Genomic DNA, 21,637 nt, shown 5'->3' with positions numbered 1-21,637 from the left:
TACCACTATAACAGTGCCTAATTTAGTCTGTTAAGGGGGTTTCTTCATACTCCTAATTGACATAGCTATTCCAGCAAAGCTATAAAGTGTATAGAAAGCAGTGTATTTTAAGGGCCATTTACACTTTCAGAGTAAAAATTAAAGTGGTCTCAGTAGAGCTCAGCATTGGGTCCTCCTAGAAAAAAACTAGAAGATGTATGCATTTATGTTTTAAGTGCATTTGGTTCTAGTGTTCCAGGATTTTTTTTTTCCTGTTACAGAGTCCTGGATATCAACAGAGGAGATAACACCTCCCTGTCCATGTTTTTTAAATGGATGTTCAGGTTTGCAATTAATGTCTGTAACCACAGGCCTTTCCAGATATGGTTACTAGACATAAACAGATACGAGCTGACTGAAGACACTCCTGGCAAAATTAAGAAACATTGAGTGTGTCATTTATTTTCTACAGGCATCTTTCTGATTGAAACTGAAGGTTGCATAATACGCTACACAGAGTTTGTAATAACCTTGTACCAAGAAATAAATAGCAACAATACAAAACAATGCTTATGAAATCTTTATCATAAAGTACAGACCTGAGGCCATAAAGCACTGTTCCATCTGGATGAAGGCGGATCATTCGATTTTTCACTGTAACTCCATGCACAAATGACTTCTTGTCATTTAAAAAGTAAGTGTCAGGCACCCAGAGTTGATCAGCCACTCTATTATCAAGGGTAAGATTGAGAGGTATTCCAGCATAAGCTAGTCTCTTATCTCTCCAATATTGTTGAAAATACATAGTTAAGGTGTAATCCTGGTGAAGGGAAAAGAAAAATATCACAATCAGGGCTGGATCAGATCAATAATTATCTTATGAGGAAACAAATATACTATGTTTCATTGATAGATACACTCGTATAAAAAATATTTAAACAGTACTAAAGTAACATCACACCCTGTTCTCATTTTTAGTGAATTTTGAAATTTAAATTAACATCAGAATAAAACAACTCGAACAAGAAATCTTTAAATAATGTTATAAAATTCAATAGTGGCAATATAGTAGGCCTCTGCGAATAGGGAAATATTTGATTCAGATTCAGCTGATTTGGAGGACCATGATTTGATTTGGAGATTTGGATCACAGTCCCAAATCAGTTTGGCTGAATCAGCTTCATAAAATTCAGTGCTGATTCAGAGAGATTTGGAAATGCAGCCATAGACTATAATAGGAATCACTGATATACCTATAACTTTGTCATTTTTTGGCTGATTCAGATAAAAATTGAAGGGATGGTAGCTCACTCTGGGGGCATGAAGCATGCCAAATTTCAAGGAGCTAAATGATGGGGTTTCTGGGAAACTTTACCTCAAACAGCTGAAAGCTAAACTCACATCAGGCAGATTTGAATGAAAACAGCAGGGATGGTAGCTCCTTTTGAGGGCATGGGGCCTGCTAAGTTTCAAGCAGATAGGTGCAGGGGTTTCACTTCCAGGGAAAACTCAGCTTTCTTTTTAAGAAGTGTGGGGAAAAAAACAAACAAGAACAAATATAAATTGGAAAAAATGGGCTGCATAGGGATAAGTAGAGGGATTCTAGTTAGTAAGCTATATCCAATCCTTTCCAAGAACAGAAAGTAGCAGGAGACTTACTAGGTAGGAAGCCAAGCCAGTCCAGTACCTTTCAGATGCTGTTACTCAGGCAGAAACAGCTCACAAAAGGCACAGAAAGCCTGCAGACAGAGGCTTATATGCTGTTTCTAAGTCCCTCACCCAGAGCACTGTGATTGGAAGGGGACTCAGGGAAAGATCACAGTCACTGGCCAGCTACAGCTGTTGGTCTCTCGCCCCCTGCTCCCCCTCCCTCTTCTCAGTTTCTGTTCCCCTGACAGACTGCCTTCCAAATCTCTGAATCTCAGAATCTTTTCCAAATCAATTTGGAGGCTCAGATTCAATGATTTGGCCTCCAAATTGGGCCAAATCTTCTCTGAAGCAAATCATGGACCGAAGTTTTGCACACCCCTATAATATAGTTGCTTTACAGTGGGCCAGATCTGTTATTTCTCAGATATTATTATTGGTGTATCCTCAGGATGGCCATGTCCAGTGTTTGGCCCACATAGAGAGGGTCTGAGAGGGTGGAGTATACTTCATAGCAGTGCTCTTGGGTTTGCTACGGAGGCAGTATTGGCAAGCCCAAAATGTATGTGAGCTTCGTTAGAACTTTTTATCTTGCCGTCTCTTTTCTTCCATAAATTACCTCCGTAAATTGTGTGCTTGCTTTGTATTAAGAGGGAAACGAAGGAAGTTTGTGGGATTGTTACCTAACTCATAAACAGGGATCTGGGTTTTCCATTTTCTGCAGAAAATGCAGAAAAATGTGGATTTTCTTTCATTGAAGGAAAAAAACCATAGATTTTCCCTTTTGAAGCAGGAAAACATGAGTTTCTCTTTGCAGGCTGGCAGATTTCCAGCCTGCAATGAGCTGCTTGGGGCTGGGAGGAATGAGAGGAGGGCAATTGGAGGCAGGGGGACTGGAAGCAGGGCTAGGTTCTCCTCTTCTGGGCTGGGAGCTTGGAGCTCAGGGTGGCAGCAGTGAAAGCACCCAGAGAGGAGAGGCTGCGACAGGGACTAGTGGACATGAGGCACAGCAGGCTGTGCTCCCTTCAGAGCTGTTGCTGCTGGCACTGTATGTCCTGCTAGGTAAGGGCAGTGGCCCCTTCCTCACCTTGGTGAGCTCCCAATCTCCAAACCAGGCCTAGGGGTGGAGTGGGAGGGGCTCCAGCTGTGCCCCTGGCCTGGCAGGGACCAGGGATGGCTCTAGCTCCCCATCCTTTACAGCTCAAGCTGAAGTGCTGCAAACAAGGGAGGCTCAGAGTGGGAGTGTGTTGCATGGCTCAAGATGATTTCTTGGAAGGAAGTGGCAGGATAGAGTGTTGGCACTGGTTTTATGACTCAGATACCTTAATGATATTAATTCTTCTTGTTCCAGGTGGACCCAAAACCTCAGACAGACCATGACTTCTCCATTTGATAATAGGCAAATTTTATTGATACATAGTGATAGCAGATAAGAATAATGCAGGAAAGGCAAAAAAAAAATAACCACCCCAATTCTATATCTACCAGTCCTAGGATTGTAACAGAAGGTAGTTATATCTGGCCAGTACACGCACTTCACCCTGTGGTTCTCTCTTGAACGTTAGATGTCAAGAGCTGAGGCCCACCGCCTATCAGTCAGATGGGTGAGACAGACTGGTGGTGAGCCCTCTGTCCATGGGGGCCTCAAGTTCCCCTCTCAGGGACCCTTTGCTGATCTGAAATCCCTCCTTTTGTATTCTTTCTCCCCTCTTGTGACTCTTAATTCCTGGGCATTGTTGATTGGTTTCCCTGTGGTCATCATACTGGGCATATTCTGTCCTGTCAGCATATTACTTTGTTCCCCAAACCCATCACATGCACGCAGCTTAATTTGGTTATTTACCAGTCTCCTAATTTGTTCTGTCCAAAGCCAGAAATCCCAAGGGCTCTGCAGTTGGGAACTGTGACCTGGTGCCAATGCTGCAGAGTTCCTTATCTCTTTTTGGATACACCGTTTATGTTATGGAACGGTGTGGTACATGTCTTCAATTTCCCATCCTGTGTGTCTGCTGGCTTCATGTTTTTAGAAACCAATTAACCCTTGCCATTCCCCTGGACCATATCTACTTCACCTACAAACCAATTCCCAAAAGAAAACCTCTAAATATTATTTTCTAGCCATCAAGAGCAGGACCATGCACCATCCTGCTCTTGAGTAGCATGAACTGAAGTAACGTAGCTGATGTTAACATAAAGTGTAATAGTAGTGAAATGTAAGCATGTTAGTTTTGTCCTGTAAGTAACTTGAAAACTCCATTTTCTGTTCTTTTGCTTGACGTAAGTGAATGAACTCTGTATGCCCTTTTTTGAATGACTGTATATGAAAGGGTGAATGGTGAGAGAATGGCATAGAGATGGGAGAAAAGGTTGAACTGAAAAGATTAACTGTTTATGTAAACAACAAGACACCAAATGTAAGTTACCAGTCAGTAAACTAATTAATGAATGGCTGAAGAATCCCTTTTAGGCCTAGGGCACAAACAAGATAACAAGGAGGAGGAATGCACCCATCCTGCCAGATGGGCAGCAAGGACACTCCAAGGCTGAGATACCAACTTTGATGACCAAACTGACCTTGGGCTGAGATAAGCTGAAGACAAATGAAGAACAACCGCAAAAACAGAAGCTGGGTATGGAAAAACCCCAAAGTGTTGAAACAAAGGATGCCAATCCCTATAAAAAAAGACTTCAGAAATGCAAGTTGGGTGAGTCTGTCTCTCAGCTGCTGTTTTGTCTGAGCGTGGAGTGTCATCCCGCTCCTACCTGCTATCTGCATCTTCTCTCAATAAGGCCTGGCTGGCCACCCAGTGCTATTATTGAACAACTGCTGCTGGTAATTATAATCTTTGAACGAAATGGTTGTTTTGTGTTTGTGTGTGTCTGTGTGTGAGTTCTGTGCATGATGATTTGTGTGTCTATATGAGTGGTGTGTCCAAACCTCTATGTCTAATTCATGTAATCAATAAACATGGCATTTTGCCTTATCCCCCTTTATAAGGTCTTGCTCGTGATTTGGCAACTGAAATTTAAAGTAACATCTGCTTTAGCCCGTTCTGCCCCAGGCTGTCTGTGAGTCCTGATCTCCCCTCTGATGTGTAAGCAGCAGTTTGGTTTACAGAGCTTTGGATCTTGCTGCTGGCTGCCCATGGTCAACACTACAGAGAACTAAGGTTACCAACCCTCCAGGATTTCCCTGGAGGCTCCAGGAATTAGATATAAATCTCCAAGATACTGCTGAGAGTTACCTGGGACATAAATGATAGGGCATTCATTAAAATAAATATTAAATGTTGAATCTGATTTATACAGATGGCTTTTAAAATGTAATAATAATATACATTTGCCTTCCTGAAGTAAAGCTACACACTGTAATCCATAACTGATATACGCAAGAATGTGAGCACATTAATGTTGTGTGGCGCAGGCACATTGGCTTTCTGGAGACCTCCCAGAATAGATTCAGAGTTGGCAACCCTACAGAGAACCCCCCTCACCCCCAACTCAATGGTATGTAGAAGACCTCCCAACTTCTACATTGGGCTTTGGAAGACCTATGCTTGGCATTTGCAGGCATAAGAACTGCCATTGGCTCAGGCAGACCCTGGGTCCATCTTTCAGGAAGAAGGCTCTGGATACAGAGAACCCAGGTGAGTTTTCCTCTAGATGTCTTCAGGCAGAATATCACTGGGTGGCATGAACAGGCAGGGGCAGTGGGCTTTGGCTGGTATGCTCTGCTTCCTGTCCCCATCTGCATCCTTTGTTATTAACCTGTGACCCTCACTCTCTTCCTTGTTTTATTTGTGTCCCAAGTTTTTAGTTGATATGTTTGTAGCAGCTTCCCTTATTATGGGAGGCTTATAGTTTCTTTGGTTGTCTTGGCTCGCGATCTTCCTTGGCACATCAAATAGGCCCATATCACACAGTGGCAGAGAGTAGATGCTGGGAAACCCGTCCAAGAAACTGGAGCTGCCTGGGTGTTTGTGCAGTCTAGTTTTACTTCCTGGGTTAGACTGGTACAGACTGTGTGTGTGTGGGGTGGGGGTGGTGATTGCCTTCCTGTGAGAGGGCCTGGGTTCTAAAAGCAGCTGCTGAGGGGCTGCACTGGGGAGAGCCCTGCAGGCAGTGCCAGCCGGCACCAGAAGCTTGGCAGTCCTGTGTTGATCGCAGGACCCCAACCTTGTATTCAAAAGCTCTGGTAGGACTTGCCATAATTTGCTCTAGGGTGGGAAGGCTTCCTACCTTTTCAGCTTGGAACCACAAAATACTTTTTTCCCCCCAAAACCCAACAAAATCATGGCACTTGCTTGCTATTTTTCACAGAAAACACTTGATTTCATGCTTTCCATGAAAAAAAATGCAATCTTGGATTGAATTGGTCCCTATGTACAGGGGCTTATGTTTTAATGCACCTCTAATTCTTTTTCAGCCTCTCGACATTGCATTCAAGTCTAGAAAAGATACCAAAGAGGGCAAAAGTCACCCCCTAAAGACTATGTCAGTTAGTTTGACAAGGATAAATTTCACACTGATGGTACTATGTTGTTCTGCACTGCATGCAGCAAGGCTATATACCATGTTCAAAAGCAGATTATTATAGAATGCATGGAAAGCACTAAGCATAAACAGAATGAAAAGAGAAGAGAAGACTCTGAAACAGCAGGCCCATAAACAGCAGTAAAGAAACAATGCACTGTGACTGCAGCATTCCAGCATTCGACATTTGCCAAAGACCATTGTGATACTGACACCATCTCTTTGGATTTTGTTCAAATGTGTTTAAAAGCAGACTTTCCTCTGCATAAAATGGGATTACTTGTTGTCAGGGATTTTTTGAGCAAGGACTTTAAGGGAAGCGGTGCCATTCCCAAGTTAGACCAAGTGTATTCCCACCTACCAGCTCTTTTTGAAGAGGAAAATGACTTTGAGGGAAATGTCATTTCCATGATACCTGATGAAACAACCAAAATAGACCGGTTTTCAACATTTTATTTCAGGCACTCAAGGTATGCCCTCCTAGACATGCTGACATTCCTGCACCATCTCTGGTAAAGACAGTGTGCCTGAGGAAGGTTAATCATGACACCATTTGACAAGCCTTGATTTTTTGTGTGGTGGAATTCAACATCCCACTTGAGTAAATATTAGCATTTATAACAGACAGTGCTAGCTACATGGCAACAGCTTGGAATGATGTGCTTTGCAAAGTGTAGTCAAACTGTGTACATATTTGTTGCTATGCACATATACTTGCTCTGACAGGAAATACTTGGTGGGATACCTTCAAGCAAGTGGATCACTTTGTTGCTTTGATGAAGTCACTTTTAGTGAAAGCTCCAGCTTGTTGTGTGTGGTTCCTGAGATACCTGAAGGAACAGTGTTGATTCTCCGACACTTCCACCTCAACCAGCTGTGACAAGTGAAATACGTAGTTCAACTGTGTGAAGTACCATGTGCAGTACTGCCAGCTCTATAGGTTCATGCAGCATGAATTAACGGAACAAAGGGATATAGCTATTCTGCAGGAACTAGCCAGCCTCTTAGCAGTAGAAGGCCTACACACTGACCTGAAGTACATTGCAGAGAACTGTGGATGCCTGGTGACAACACTAGACATTTTACAGTCCCAAAAACACCAAATACATAAAGTGTACAACACTGTCCTGGATTTAATTTCATGGCTGGACCATCTTGTATTATCAACTGATAATGTGAAATGGTCCACAGCTGCTCAGTGTGTTGCTGATAAACTGAGACAGTAACATGGAAGATGTAAACAGGCAGCAGAGTGGGAGCAAGGACCTGTGCGCAGCCTGACAGGCAGAGGTCAGCAGCCACCCGCCAAAGCCAAGAGGTGGGAGTGAGGACCATCACACCTCAGCCGCTCACACCCCATAGGAGTAGCTTATGCAGCAAGAACCGGTAAACCCCAGCAGCTCACTGAGGAGCAGGGACACCCCCCCACCTCCCAAGCTGCTCACATCACAGTGCATCCCAGTAGTTTATCTCAGCAGCTCACCAAGGAGCTGCCCCTGGAGCAGCTTGCAGGGTTCCCTGATGTAGTCACCCTATCTAGCCAGTAAGGATGAGGAAGGTATAGGGTGGTGGGCCCCAGGGCTCTCCCCCTTGGGTGGACTTCCCAAGTCCAGACTGCATGGGCTTGGTAGAAGCTCCCTGAGGGGTGGGGTGCAGCAGGGCACTCTGGGCACCTGCCACTTTAGGAGTGAGTCAGGCTCCTGGAGCCAGGCTGCGGGAGAGCAGCTATAATCAGGCCAGTCATGTGACCCTCTAGGGATGGGACTGTCTAGCTAGTAGGCAGAGCGGACAGTCTGCCGCTGGCCAGGTAACATCTGATGGAATGCGGATGGGATTGTAAAGGAGGTGGAGGCCCCAGCAGGCCCAGGGATCAGGGGCGGGGGCCCTGGAAGCAGCGAGTGGCCCCAGGAGGGCTCAGGAGAGCAGAGAGCCCAGGTGGGATTGGACTATAGAACTTAAGCCTTAGAGTTTAAAAGTGCTTTAAGATTTACTTTGTGTTTCCTTTTCCTTTGTCCTATAATACATCTGGCTTCTGTTGGCATGTTGCTTGCAAGGGATAAATTTGTTCATTCAGGACACCCCAATTTAAATCTAGTTGTCCCAGGTTTCTGGGTGGGGGGGGCTCAAGCCAAAGCTAAACTTATTTGGGACCCTCCAAAACTTGAACCTGTCCCTTATTGCTGTCAACAGGTGCAAGGAGCAGAACAACAGGGGCCGGCACTGCTCAGAGCCACAAAGCAGCAGAGGGGACACCTACAGCTGAGCCTGTGTCCTGGTGCAGGGAGGGAGCAGCTGCCAGAAGGGAGCAAGTGAGGGGCAGTCAGTGGCTGTGGTTCAGAAATGAGAAGGACTGCCAGAGCTGGGAGAGGGGCTGTGGCTTGGGAGTGAGTGGCACTAGCAAATCAGGGCTGCTCAGAGTTACAACGCAGCTTGAAGACAGCTACAGCTGGACCTGTGCCCCAGTAAGCAAAGGGGGCAGGGGGAGCTCTGATTTTCCATGATAAAAAAACCAAAATGAAATGCCAATATATATAGGTATTTAGAATTAATTTTATTATAATGATTGGGGCACTGGTAGGCTTCCAAGTTACTTGAAATTATAAATATATCAATAAAACATTGTGTTCAACTTATACTTGTATACATAGTGGCATTTCATTTTAATCACAGAAAACCATGGATTTGGGGGGTTTTATTAGAGAATTTTGGATTTTTTAACAGAGTATCCCTGCTCGTAACTAAATATTGTTATTATATATACACTATACAGCTTGAGAGACAGACCCAGGGAGAACCAAACTGAGCAGCTCTAACAACCAAGACAACATATTTTAAGCAGAACTCCAAATCATACTTGAAAGCAGAACCAGAAAGACCCTTTTTATATATATGGGAAATGTGACAGTGTGGTATCAATGGCATATAGGTGTTAAAGTGGCTGCAATATCCAAGAGTAGAAATAAATATCAGTAAAACTTCCACTAGCATGACAATACTTTTACATAAGATTTTCAAGGTTTGGGGTGTACAAAAGCAAGCTGACCCTCCTGCATGTTGAGCAGTTTTGAAAACCAGTTCACTTATTTAAGAGGACAAATATGGCTATAAGAATCTGACCTTTGGCATCCATTAAATAATATATATCCATTGCTATTTTAAGATTTTGCTAATTTTGCTTAATCATAGCAGTCATACAATTACACCTGAAGCTCTAAGACAAACTCCAGGCGTGTCATACATATGTTCTGTGGAGCCATGTGATCTGGCCCATGGGTCACTGGACCAACCCCTTACATCGGCCCCAGCCTTGCGCATTGCATGCAGGGCACAGGCTGGACCTAACACTGTGCACCTTGTAGGCAGCACAGAGGTTTGGTCCAGGGCTCACATGGCATATGGTGCCCCACTGGACTAACCCTGTGCATTGGCTCTGGGAATGGTCCAGACTGGGTTGTGCCACAGCCAGCATGTAGGGCGAATCCAGCAGAGTGCAGCATTCAGCACATGTCCTGTGGTGGTCCACTGTGTTGTGTGCAGTGTGCAGGGCCACTCCAGCCCTACATACCATGTGTAGCACATGCCAGCCCCAGGGCTATGCAGCCGATGGGGCTGGCACAGGGTGTGTGGGCTAGACCTGACACTGCACATAGCATAGGGGGTTCAGGGCATGAGTGTCATGCAGCACCCTGGACTGACCCCCTGTACGCCCTGCTGCGTTGGGTCCAGCCTATGTTTCACAGGCACCACATGCCCCATGCCAGCCCCACATGCACAGTGAGTACTAGGGCTCGTGTGTGTTGCATGTCATGCAGGGGCTGGACCTGGAGCTCCAGACACTGCACAAGAGGTCAGTCCTGGTCTAGCTTGCAGACCAGCCCACTGACACCTCTCCAGCCCCTGATGTGAGATGAGCTTGACATCCCTGCTGTAGCCCATATGGTTCCTGAAGTTAATCTATGGTATTATAAAAAAGTATAAAAATGCATGTGAATATTACACAATGCAGTTCTAGCAAAATCATCTTGAGACACAGAAATGTGATATCAAGATTTTATGTTCAAACACAGGCAAAGAAAAATCTTTAAAATGTCTTTACTTCAATAACTTTAAAAATATGACAGTGTTCAAGTATCCTTTGAAGGGTACTTTACCCTAATTATCATGTACAAAACCAAAACGGATTATTTCAGATAAAATAGACCTGCTTTTAGACCCTGCTATATTAATGTTATATTTTACACTAAAACCCAACACTACAGTTGTGTGAGCCATAGGAAGCCTGACTTGCATCTGGTTCTGTGAGCTCATGATACCAAGACCTTCAAGCTTGCTTCTCTCAGGCTGGTAGGAACAAACAATTCTAAGCAAAACCATTGCTTTCTGGCAAAGTGTTTCATGCTGAGAACAACCCACTTTCAGGCAGTGCACTTGTTCAGTGCTTCAGACTGGGCAAACCTTCTCAAGTTCTATCTTAGGAAAAAAAACAATGACAAAGTTCCTACCATATTCATGGTCTTTAGGATTTTTATTTAGTGAATTTTACCTTGAATGATATAGCAAATATTGCTTTGACAAACTTGGTTTAGTTGTTTGGAAAATACAGTGCCATAGACATGTGGTAAGTTGTCCCCTTTCTGGAAAACTAACAGACTTGTAAAATAAGGGGACCGTATGGCCAGAGATCCTTACAGAACTGACTGAATCTAGTTCATGTTTTAAAGCCTAAACCTGCCACAACTGCTCAGAAGAATCTTTTCCAATCTTTTGGTTGAAAAGCTTTCTTTAGTAGGACTAATTATCATCATTCATCAAGGGAAGAGGTATATGCTGCTCTCACTAAACATGCATATCTCCTATTAGTGCACCAGGAGGACAATGTACCTCCTGGCGTTCTGTGCAACCAGTTTTCTGATGTTGATGAATGAGAACAAACACATTCTCTCCCAGTCATCGCTTAATTAAAGCTTATGTCTATTAATAATAGAAATAGCAAAGTACTCTTTTTTTTTTGCTTAAAATGTACGGTGTCAAGAAATTGTGGATTAGAGAAACAGTGATCCCACATGGAGTAGGGTAAAAAAGCACAATAAAATATTCATGTTTTGTATAACTTAGAAGGAGAGGAATAAAGGCACAAAGTCATTAGTGTGGTCTGATGACTGCTGCATTGAAAGAGAAGCAAGCCCTCATCAAATATAATGGAAAGAAAGCATTTGAAGAATACATAAAAAGGTTTGGATTTGTGTGCTTGGTCTAACCACTAACTGATTGGGAAAAAATGAGCCAACTAAACATATTATTTCTGCTATATTTTATTAAGTCAGGGGAAATCCATCAAGGGGGTTAGCCCCTCACACATAAATATCAATGATTATGGAGAGTGCTCAGCATCTGTATTGGTCCCTATGAATGCATTAAATGAACTTCCAAAACACTTATTTTCAAAGTAAAAAATCACTTAATGTCACAGCTTTTATTTCTGTACAATCTTAATAATAAACAGAAGTTGTGCTGGCTGGCAGAAGAAAGCCACGAGGAAATCAAAGCTGAAGTGCAATATCCATCGGCGAAAGATGCATAAGCATAACTGTCTAATTTAGTTTGAATTTTCAGAGTGCTCATAGATAGCACCTTATGTTAATCTCTCATTTAGCAATATTTTCAAGCAACACAGTCTATCATTTATGCCTAGCCAGAAGAGCCTGGTGGATCACCATCCCATTCTGGTGCACAGATGAACTTGCTTTATTAATTTATGCTTCTGTCTCTTTCTGCTTAGGATATAGCAATATCCTCCATGTAGACATGAAGCTGTCAGCTAAAGGGAAACTCCAGATAGTTCAAATGTAGCAGTCCATCTCCTTAGCACTATAGGTTCCTAACCATGATGCAGTTTTTTCCATGGACTGTCAATTCCATGTTTCAATTCAAATTTATCTAACTCTCTCCCCACACCATTAAGGTACTGAGTGGTTTGGACCCAGCATATTTTCCTGTACAAAGTTCCAGGAAAAGGACTACAGCTACCAGTTCTGCTCACCAGGCATAGCAGAAGCATCTACTGGAAGGATAAACCTAGTCTGTATGAGAAACAGATTCTTGGGGGCCAGTCCCAGATTGTGGGAATTCATCCCACAGGAATTAAGACATGCAATAAATTGCATCCCCTTTTGCTCCAGGAAAGTTCACTATTCTGTCCATACATTACATAATATAAATGCATTAAAAATATATATACGTATATATACACGTGTGTGTGTGTGTGTGTGTGTTGGTGGGTGGGTGGAAGTGTGTACATATCAAATTATGTAAAAACCAGACCAAATCAAACCAAACCAAACCACCTTTGTGATAGATGGCATTCACTTCAATAAATATAACCTCAGTTCACTTAGAATAGATGTTTGAATAATGAAGGCCATATATAAAAACCTGAATATAACAGAACTTACCTATGTTCTTTATATTGTATGTATGAGCTCTACCTTGTGGGAAAGTGAGCATAAGGAAGACTTACAAATTACATCTCTATATATGCTACAGATATATACGGTAAACAAATAATCCTCATAAAAGGTACCTTTCTCTCCAAAGATTAAAAACATAATGGGCATATCCATGTGTTGTCCTATGGCAACATAGCAATGTGCTATGCCACTGTATGGTACGCTATGGCGACGTAGCAATCATGTAGATTTACATGTGATTGCTAGCTATGTCACTGTTGTGATGCACTGCCCAGCTATAGCGTACTGCTATGGCGATGTAGCCAGTGAATCTAACTGTGTGCTACCTGTATGCCATAGTATGAATAGCTACTGCTCCATGTTTTAGTACCTCCTCCAAGCAAGTACTCATACATGGTTCAGTATTAATGTTACCGAACAGTGACATGTAGACACACTCAACATGTAGCAAATGCATTATAAAATCATTACAAATCATTTTCAAACAATATATACTATATATACTATATGTAGAGTATATATAACATATGTACTATATCAAAGTATACTATACTATACTATACTATTCGTATAATATACGAATTATAGTACTAATGAAACATAATTTCTTATGCATTATAATATCCTAGCAAGAAATGGAAATGTTCTGATTTCCTATTATAGGAAAAGTTCTTTTTAACTTTCACCTTCTGTATTCAGTAAAAGAGAAACAGAATAAACAAACAGAGACTGTTTTCTCTGTCAAAAATCAAGTTAGTGCATACAGCAGCAATAATCCCATAAAATGAACTATTACAGTTTACAACCCATTCTAGTGTGTTACCTACAGGGATTGTTAACAGATTGGCTAGTTGGCTAGTAGGTAAAAAAAGTGGTATGCTTCTAAAAACTATTCATTAATAGCATATTAATAGTAACAATCATTATGACCTATTAAATTAATACAAACTGGGAAGGATTCAAAATTATTTATGAAAATGTTCTCTTTTGTTATTTTTGAGAATCATTTTATACCTCTTTGAAATTCAGATTCCTGTCTTAGATGTATATTTTTTGTACATTCACACCACTGCTTTATTGATCTATAGCAAAATCAGATTGTTGCCAGCAGCTTTAGACAATTTATTTCTCATGGACCCATAAAGTGAGCATTCTTTTAAAGGACAACAAGGTACCATGAAACCCCATTTATTACTGTCCACATAACTTTAAAAATTAGATGTGTTTACTTCAGAATAAGAGGCACATTTTTAAAGAATTGAGTTATATGGTTTAGATTACATGGTTCAGATGGCTTTATTGTAATTTTGACACCAGTGCAACAGAAACATCACACATCACCCTCCTTCCAAACTTGGCTTTTCATATCAGTATTTTCAGTTACAGACCCTTGTTTTCTTTGACTCCACAGTCTCTTCCTATTCTCATTCATTTCTATTAATATGACATGATGCCACAGTAAGTCAGCCAAAATTATTCAGTAGCAGAATCAGTATTGGTCAGTAGGAACAGGCAAAATTTTTCCATGAAATATTCTTTGGTTAAAAATGCAGATTCAGTTACTTCAAAATGACTTGTGATTTTGTTTCAATTTTGCTGAGTTTTTGTTTAAAATTGCCCAAACTAAAAAAATCAAAACACTTCATTTCAACATTTAAAAAATGAAACTTTGATTGTTCAGTTTTAACCCAGTTTTTTCTTAGAATTTCCCCTTAATTTTATTAAAAACATTCAAACTGACCTCTGTTACTTTGCAGATTTTCCTAAAGAAATTTGAACTATGGAAAATGAAAAATCTATTATGCAGTTATTAATCATCACTAGCATTAAAGGAAAGAGTGATATTATCAGAATATACTGCAAGTGTGGAAGTATGACACACATCCATCCAAATCTAACTTTATCTTTAGACAGGTACAGCACTTATGCAGTGTAGGTTAGCTGTGAAAGTGAAATTTTGGGCTACTTACATAGATTTTGGATCCTGCTGGTCTCCCCCTCCCCCTTCCTCTTTTTCACCCTGGCCTCCCCAAGACATGTATCTTAGGAAAATGGAGGAAAAGAGCTATCCTGCCTGCTAGCCAGCAGCCTACAGGTTCAGGCACTTGGCCAAATAGTGGAAGACTTGGGCTCCAAGCCTTCCTTCACATACAGGGGGTTTGTACCTACATTTTCCAGTGAAGTGGTTTAACCAGCAGATCATAGTCTAAGTAGGGCTAAAAGCATCCTCCGTCTCCTGTTGTTTACGTTAGCCCACTACTCAGCTAACAGGAAAAGTTATGTAGGTCCAGGGAGAGAGCAAGAGAGAGGGAGCCTGGCCTTTTGGCTCAGATAGTTTCTTATGAATATTTGCAACAGTGACCAGAACTGGCTTTTGCCTTAAAATATGCATCTAATGTCAAGGATAAGAGGTAGTAATGTTGACTTGGATGGGTCTTGTCAGCATTTGCTCTTAGCTCATGTTGAAGAAATGTCTATCCACATATTAAAGATATGATTATGTTGGCAATTTCTGCCTGAGGCCACTGTTTCATGGCCTACCAAAATACCAAGGCATTTCTACTGCAACCAAAAGTGTCATCTCCGCAGTACATGTCACCTACTTCACGTGTCTAAATGTTCTGCAGAGGGTTACCATATCAACTGGTGTTAGGCATTCTGCAAGCAAAGAGAGGATGGTTGGCATGGCAACCAGACACAGAAGACTTCCCTTTAGCATGTCAGAGGAGGAGAGTGGTCACAGTAGAATAAAAGAAGTTTCTAAATAGGAAGGAAGGCAGTTGTCTGGGCAACCAATACCTGGTCTTTCCCTTTGGTATTTTGGTGGCTTGAGTATATTAGCTTACCCACAAGCACTGGTTCTCCCAGAGTGGGATGCTGGTTTTTCTACTCCCTGTCCAAGGTAATGTCATGAGTTGTTTCTAAGTCCCAGTTTCTCCTACCGCCCAAACGTGGTTGGTGATTGATTGTCCAGCAAGACAACAGGCCCACAGTTAGGCCCTCAGATACCACTGCATCGGTTTGGAAAAGAACACTTGTGATGCCCACCTGCCCAACCTAAGACCTGCCTTTATACAACAAGGACACTCCAGTAGAAAAATATACTGTACAACTGAAAAAGCTATCCAAATATCCCACAGTAACCTACTACAGTACAAAACTAAATCTCCCTGCCACCTACCACCCCATGCTGGAACTGATCATCATTAAACAATTACAGCCTATACTTGACACAGGTCAGACTTTGAGATAAATATTCCCAGCCCCTCTGCTCCTGGCTTTTAAACATCTCCCTAACCTTGCCCATTTCAAACTCTCCACTGCCCAACAGACAACCAGTGGAACATAGCACTGCCTTGGAACGAAATGCTTAACTTGCAGTACATCTCTACTACCACTACTGCCAACGCCCCCTTAAAAAATAAATCAGACTCCATGGTTCCTACATATGGTATAGCTGATCTAATGCACCAACTATCCTCATGCCAAATACATGGGTGAAACTAAAAAGCAACTATGCACCAGAATGAACTTTCACAGAAAAAAAAAATAAAGAGCAGAGACATACACACACCATTTATGGCACAATCCTCATAGAACAACCATTCCCTCTCTGACCTCACTATTCTTGTGCTCAGGGGAAACCTACCTAACCCCTTTTAAAGGTGAACCTGGGAAGAAAAATTCATAAACTAAGTCCCTAGGATCCAAGGACTAAACATTGCTGTTGGATTTATGGCACATTATATTTTATCCAACTACTGAATTCTTTCCACACAAGAAAGGTGAGAATGACCTTCCTCCCTTTTGATAGGCCTTGATCTCCTAGTAATCAGCTTCTTTTTTTCCTGATAATTGTGTGTCTGCTACCCCTGAGAATTTCACTCAGAGCCTCCCCGCTGCTGTTTTTCACTCTGCTGTGCCTGGCTTAGAGACCTGACAAAGCATGTCTTGCATTCAAAAGCTTGTTTAACTTTATCCCAAATACATAGTTGTTACAAAAAAGAATATCATCCTAAGAGATCCTTGTCTTTAGCATGTATCACATTTGAGAGAGATTTCTCCTGTTCTAGCTACAACTGAGCATAAGCATATAAAAATGTACATCTTTGGAATAACCTGAAATACCCCTAGATTAATACACTGCGAGCAAATCTCTAAAAACACAGATATAGTGCTGATGCAGTTTGGCTTGCTTTTCAATACTTTCATAGCTCTTGGTTGTATAGATACACATGTATTAATGTTTGCAGGGTGCTCCGATACTAAAGTACTAGGGACCATGGCTGTGTGTAGTATCACACCAGTCATTTGAAAAGAAAATAATCAAGCTGGACAGTACAGTTTTCAATAAAACAGGACTCCATGTTTCAGAGGGATGTGCTCAGTACTGACAGCTTTATCACTGTGTAATTTTCAAAGGGTTTTTTAGAGGGCACTTCAGAACCTATGCAATTTTCTCGTACTTGAGATAAAAAAAAATAAAACAGAACTATATGAAGGTACAAAAGATTAAGAAAAACCATGGCCTTTAGGTGACACTGAAATGCATATCTTCACAATCACATTTTCTGTTGCAAAAGGAATGTTGGTGCTCCTTTGGAGAGCATTTTTGAGACTCTGTGACCAAAACTATGATCTGTTGAGCATACTTTGCAAGCACTGTCTTTGAATCCCACTGTTTTCAAGACTTCATGGGATCAAAGCCAAAGATTCCATCACATCTCTGGCTATTTAGTCAAAATTTTAAATGAAGTGCTAAGAAGACAAACAGTGTAATAGCAGGTGCAATGAATTTTTTTTAATTCTTAAAAAGATATATTTAAGAATATTCCAATGCTACAGCAATAAGTGTACAATGCTGCAGCAAAGATTACATAAAAAAATTGAGCATAATTCTGACTTCATTGAAGTGCTATGCCATCGTTTGCGGTGGATCCAAGAGTTTACTTGCAAGACTATGTGGTCTAATTTCTCTTCTACTTCTGTTTTATAATTCAAAAATAAAAAACCCCCAAACATTAGTTTCAGTGCAAGATTAACTTGCATTTCCAACTGCTTATCCATCATATTTACCTTATCAATATATAATATAAAATGCAGTTTTATATCTTGCTCTAACAAACACAATACTAATAATTTGAAAGGGAGGGGAGTTGGGAGTCCAAGAAGAGTGGTCATTCCTTAAGGAGATGATCCCTCAAGCCCAAAAGGTGACAATCCCAATGCAGATCAAAGGGGGCAAGAGTGCTCAAAAGCCCCCCCATGGCTCACCAAAAGCATCCAGGAATGTCTCATAGCTAAAAAGGAGGTGTACACCCAATGCAAGGAAGGGGCCATTACCAGGTAGGATTATACCTCCTTGGCTCAAGATTGTAGCAGGGCTGTTAGGAAGGGTAAGGTGGAGATGGAACTGTGACTAGCAACCTGGATCAAGGATAACAGGAAGTCCTTTATTAAATACATGGGGAGTAAAAAAAAGATACCAGGTAATGTGGGGCCCCTGCAGGACACTCTAGGAAATCTGGTGATCACACCAGATGACAAAGCTAATCTCTAACAATTTCTTTGCCTGCATTTTTCTGAGCAGGGACCAGGTCATCCCCCCCACCAGGATCCTTGACGGTCCCGGGGGGGGGGAAAGCCAGGCCCAGGGTCAGTGAGGACCTAGTCAGGGAACTTCTGGTGGGACTAGACATTTTCAGATCAGCAGATCCTGACAATCTCCACCCCAGAGTGCTGAAGGAATTAGCAGAGGTCATTGTGGGACCCCTGGATTGCGTTTACAAGCACTCATGGTGCTCTGGCGAAGTTCCAGAGGACTAGAAAAGAGCCAATGTGGTCCCCATTTTCAAAAAAGGGAGGAAGGAGGACCCAGGAAACTATAGGCCTAGGTCTTACCTCGGTCCTGGCGAAGCTCTTTGAGAAAATTATCCAGGTGCATATCTGTGAGGGACCAGCAGGGGAGATATGCTTAGGGGCAACCAACGTGGGTTCATTAGAGGCAGGTCCTGTCAGACCAATCTGGTGGCCTTCTACGACCAGGTCACAAAAGCCTTAGATGAAGGTGCTGCGGTAGACAGTCTTTCTGGACTTTAGGAAGGCCTTCAACACTCTCCCTCACCCCCTTTCTCATTAAAAAATTAGGTGACTATGGTGTCGATTCTTATATGGTCAGATGGGTTGCTAATTGGCTGGATGGCTACACCCAGAAAGTGGTGGTGAATGGGTCATTTTCGACCTGGAGGGATGTGGTCAGTGGGTTTCCCAGGGCTCAGTCCTTGGGCCCACACTGTTCAACATCTTCATCAGTGACTTGGATGAGGGGGTGAAGAGCACCTTGTTCAAATTCCCCAGCCTACAAGCTGAGGAACTCCCTTCTCATCAGCACAGAGGCAGAAAAGGATCTTGGAGTCATTATTGACTACAAGATGAATACAGGCTGACAATGTGGGGACACAGTCAGGAAGGCTAACCGCACCTTGACATGCATCCATAGATGCATCACAAACAGGTCCAAGGAGGTGATCCTCCCCCTCTATGCAATATTGGTCAGGCCGCAGTTGGAGTACTGGATGCAGTCAGTTTTTGGCGCCGCACTTCAGGAGGGATGTGGACAGCATCAAGAGGGTCCAGAGGAGGGCCACTTGCATGATTGGGGGCAGCAAGGCAGGCCCTATGAGGGGAGGCTATGGGACCTGAACCTGTTCAGCCTCCACAAGAGAAGGCTGAGAGGGGATCTGCTGATTGTCTACAAATTGACCAAAGGGGACCAGCAGGCAATGGGAGAGTCCCTGTTCCCCCAAGCACTACTAGGAGTAATGAGGAATAACAACCATAAGTTGATTGAGAGTAGATTCAGGCTAGATATCAGGAGGTACTACCCCACAGTCAGGGTGGCTAGGGTCTGGAACCAGCTTCTAAGGAAAGTGGTGCTTGCTCCTACCCTGGGGGTCTTCAACAGGAGGCTACATAGACACCGAGCTGGGGTCATTTGACCCCAGCATTCCTCCCTGCCTATGGCAGGAGGTCGGGCTTGATGATCTGCTCGGGTCCCTTCTGACCCTACCAACCATGAAACTATGAAAGTTAACATGCAAATTAACTTTACTACTGATTAGATAATTAGATTATAAAACAGTTATGCTTAAAAAGCTTGTCAAAACACAGGAAAAAATACAACTAAAGGCAAGCACTGTGTTCAAATGGAAATACTACATTTACATATCTGGATGTATTATATACGCACGTTCACATACAGAATCTCTGCAGTGCAGAAGTTTGAATGAAACTACAAAGAAGGATTTTCCCCATTTGGTTAAACTGGGTCCTAACTGTGGGTAAAGGAAAATTACTTCCTAAAGACATATATTGCACTGCTTACAGATATAAAAACTCTATAAAGATTTCCATGTGGCATTTATAGCTAGGGAATTTAAATTTATACCTGTGTAAATAAGCGGGGTGAAATGTTGGCCAGCTTTGGAAATGATAAGTGCCAAAAGTTGTAGTTTCTAGTTCTAATGGACTTGCCTTTTTAAATAGACAGTGATTCTGCTCAAGGCATACTGGAGTACCGTGAGATCCTTTGAGGGGTGCCACAGGGTGTCATACAATGTTAGCAATGCGAGGTATACAAACATAATTCAAAAGATAAGCTCAGGGGTTTCAATTAGGAATTCAGAGTATCAGAAACACTCTGCCCTGTTGTGATCTTTCTGAGTTCTTTGAAACAAAATAATTACCTTCCATAGTCAAAAAAATGAGGGGAATGAGTGAAAAATGAATGAATGCTAAGAGCTGGCATTTTCTGAGGGAGTACCTTGACTCTAATGAAGGGTGCCTCAAATCTAAAACTGTTGAAAACCCTGAAAAATCGTATCTGGAAACAGCTTAGTCATATTTTCTTTTAACTATTTTCATTGTAGAAAAATAATTAAAATGACTTTGCAGTTAATGTATATAGGTACAAGGTTTTTAATCCCCTTTTCATCTAGAGACAATAAAAATACTCTCAAACAGTAATTGTGAACAATTTTTACAACATCTGTATTTGTATGCAATATAGACATTTCTAAATGGCTAATGTTAAAAAACTGAAGGTATTCAGCATACTATGTTTTCTTTAAATATTAGAAGGTGAAAGGACTAACTTTTTAGCAGGACATTTGTCTGAAATTGGTACTGAAGAAAAGGACAAGGAAAAAAAATTATTTCTGTGCTGTAGTTGATATTACACTGAAAGACTGAAACCAAACGTATCTGCATCATTCAAACGTTTGTTCTTTACTGCATGCATGCTTTTCTATTACTATAGAATGAATCTAAGGGCTGTTTGTGTAGTGGAGTAATTGACATACATTTGTGATTGATAGATAAACTAGTGAATGGCCTGTCAAGAATGATTGGGGGGAGAGGGAGGGGGAGTGGGAGGGAATGGAGCATAGCAACCCATCACCACATGAAATTGGGGGCAGAGAGGAGTTTGCACGCAGCAGCCGTCACCACCATACCCCACCCCATGCTGCTGCCACATGCAAGCCCTCCCCTCCCACTCCGCGTCCAGCTGGCTCTACCCCCCAGCTACTACCTGCAGCTGGTCGCTACCACCCCCACTCATGTCTGGCCACCACTACCCTCCCACTGCCACCCACACCACCAACCTGCTACCACCTCACACTGGCACCCACGTCCAGCTGCCACCACCTCTGCTCCGCATCCAGCCACTGCTACCCTCCCTGCCCCCACTCATGTTGCCATCCCGCTACCCCCACTGCCACCACCCATGTCCGGCCGCAGCCACCCCTGCTCTGTATCCAGTCTCTGTTACCTCCCCTGCCACCACCCATGTCCAGCTGCTGCTACCCCAACTGCGCATCCAGCCGCCACTACACACCCCCAGCTGCCACCCTTGTCTGGCTGCTGCCACCCCTACTCTGTGTGCAGCTGCCGCCACCCTCCTGCCCCCACCCACTGCCTCACACTGCCGCTGCTCTGTGTCCAGCCACACC

At 42.5% G+C, this 21,637-nt stretch overlaps 1 protein-coding gene and 1 pseudogene across 1 annotated transcript in view; one reads left to right on the top strand and one right to left on the bottom strand.

Moving 5' to 3' along the window:
* GABRB3 (gamma-aminobutyric acid type A receptor subunit beta3) overlaps positions 1 to 21,637 on the bottom strand; it is a 195,879-nt gene that overhangs the window by 64,313 nt on the left and 109,929 nt on the right. Inside the window, exon 4 of the mRNA XM_090064919.1 lies at positions 579 to 799. Within this exon, the coding sequence (XP_089921045.1) occupies positions 579 to 799 (221 nt within the window). The remainder of the gene's footprint in view (positions 1 to 578; positions 800 to 21,637) is intronic.
* Positions 3,981 to 7,487, top strand: LOC149874632 (uncharacterized; annotated as a pseudogene).

The sequence above is a fragment of the Crocodylus siamensis genome, chromosome 1, assembly GCF_052110815.1.
Source record: "Crocodylus siamensis isolate JL-2025a chromosome 1, ASM5211081v1, whole genome shotgun sequence".
Lineage (NCBI taxonomy): Eukaryota > Metazoa > Chordata > Crocodylia > Crocodylidae > Crocodylus > Crocodylus siamensis.
Note: the sequence above shows the minus strand (reverse complement) of the source record. Positions and strands in the feature narration are given on the sequence as shown.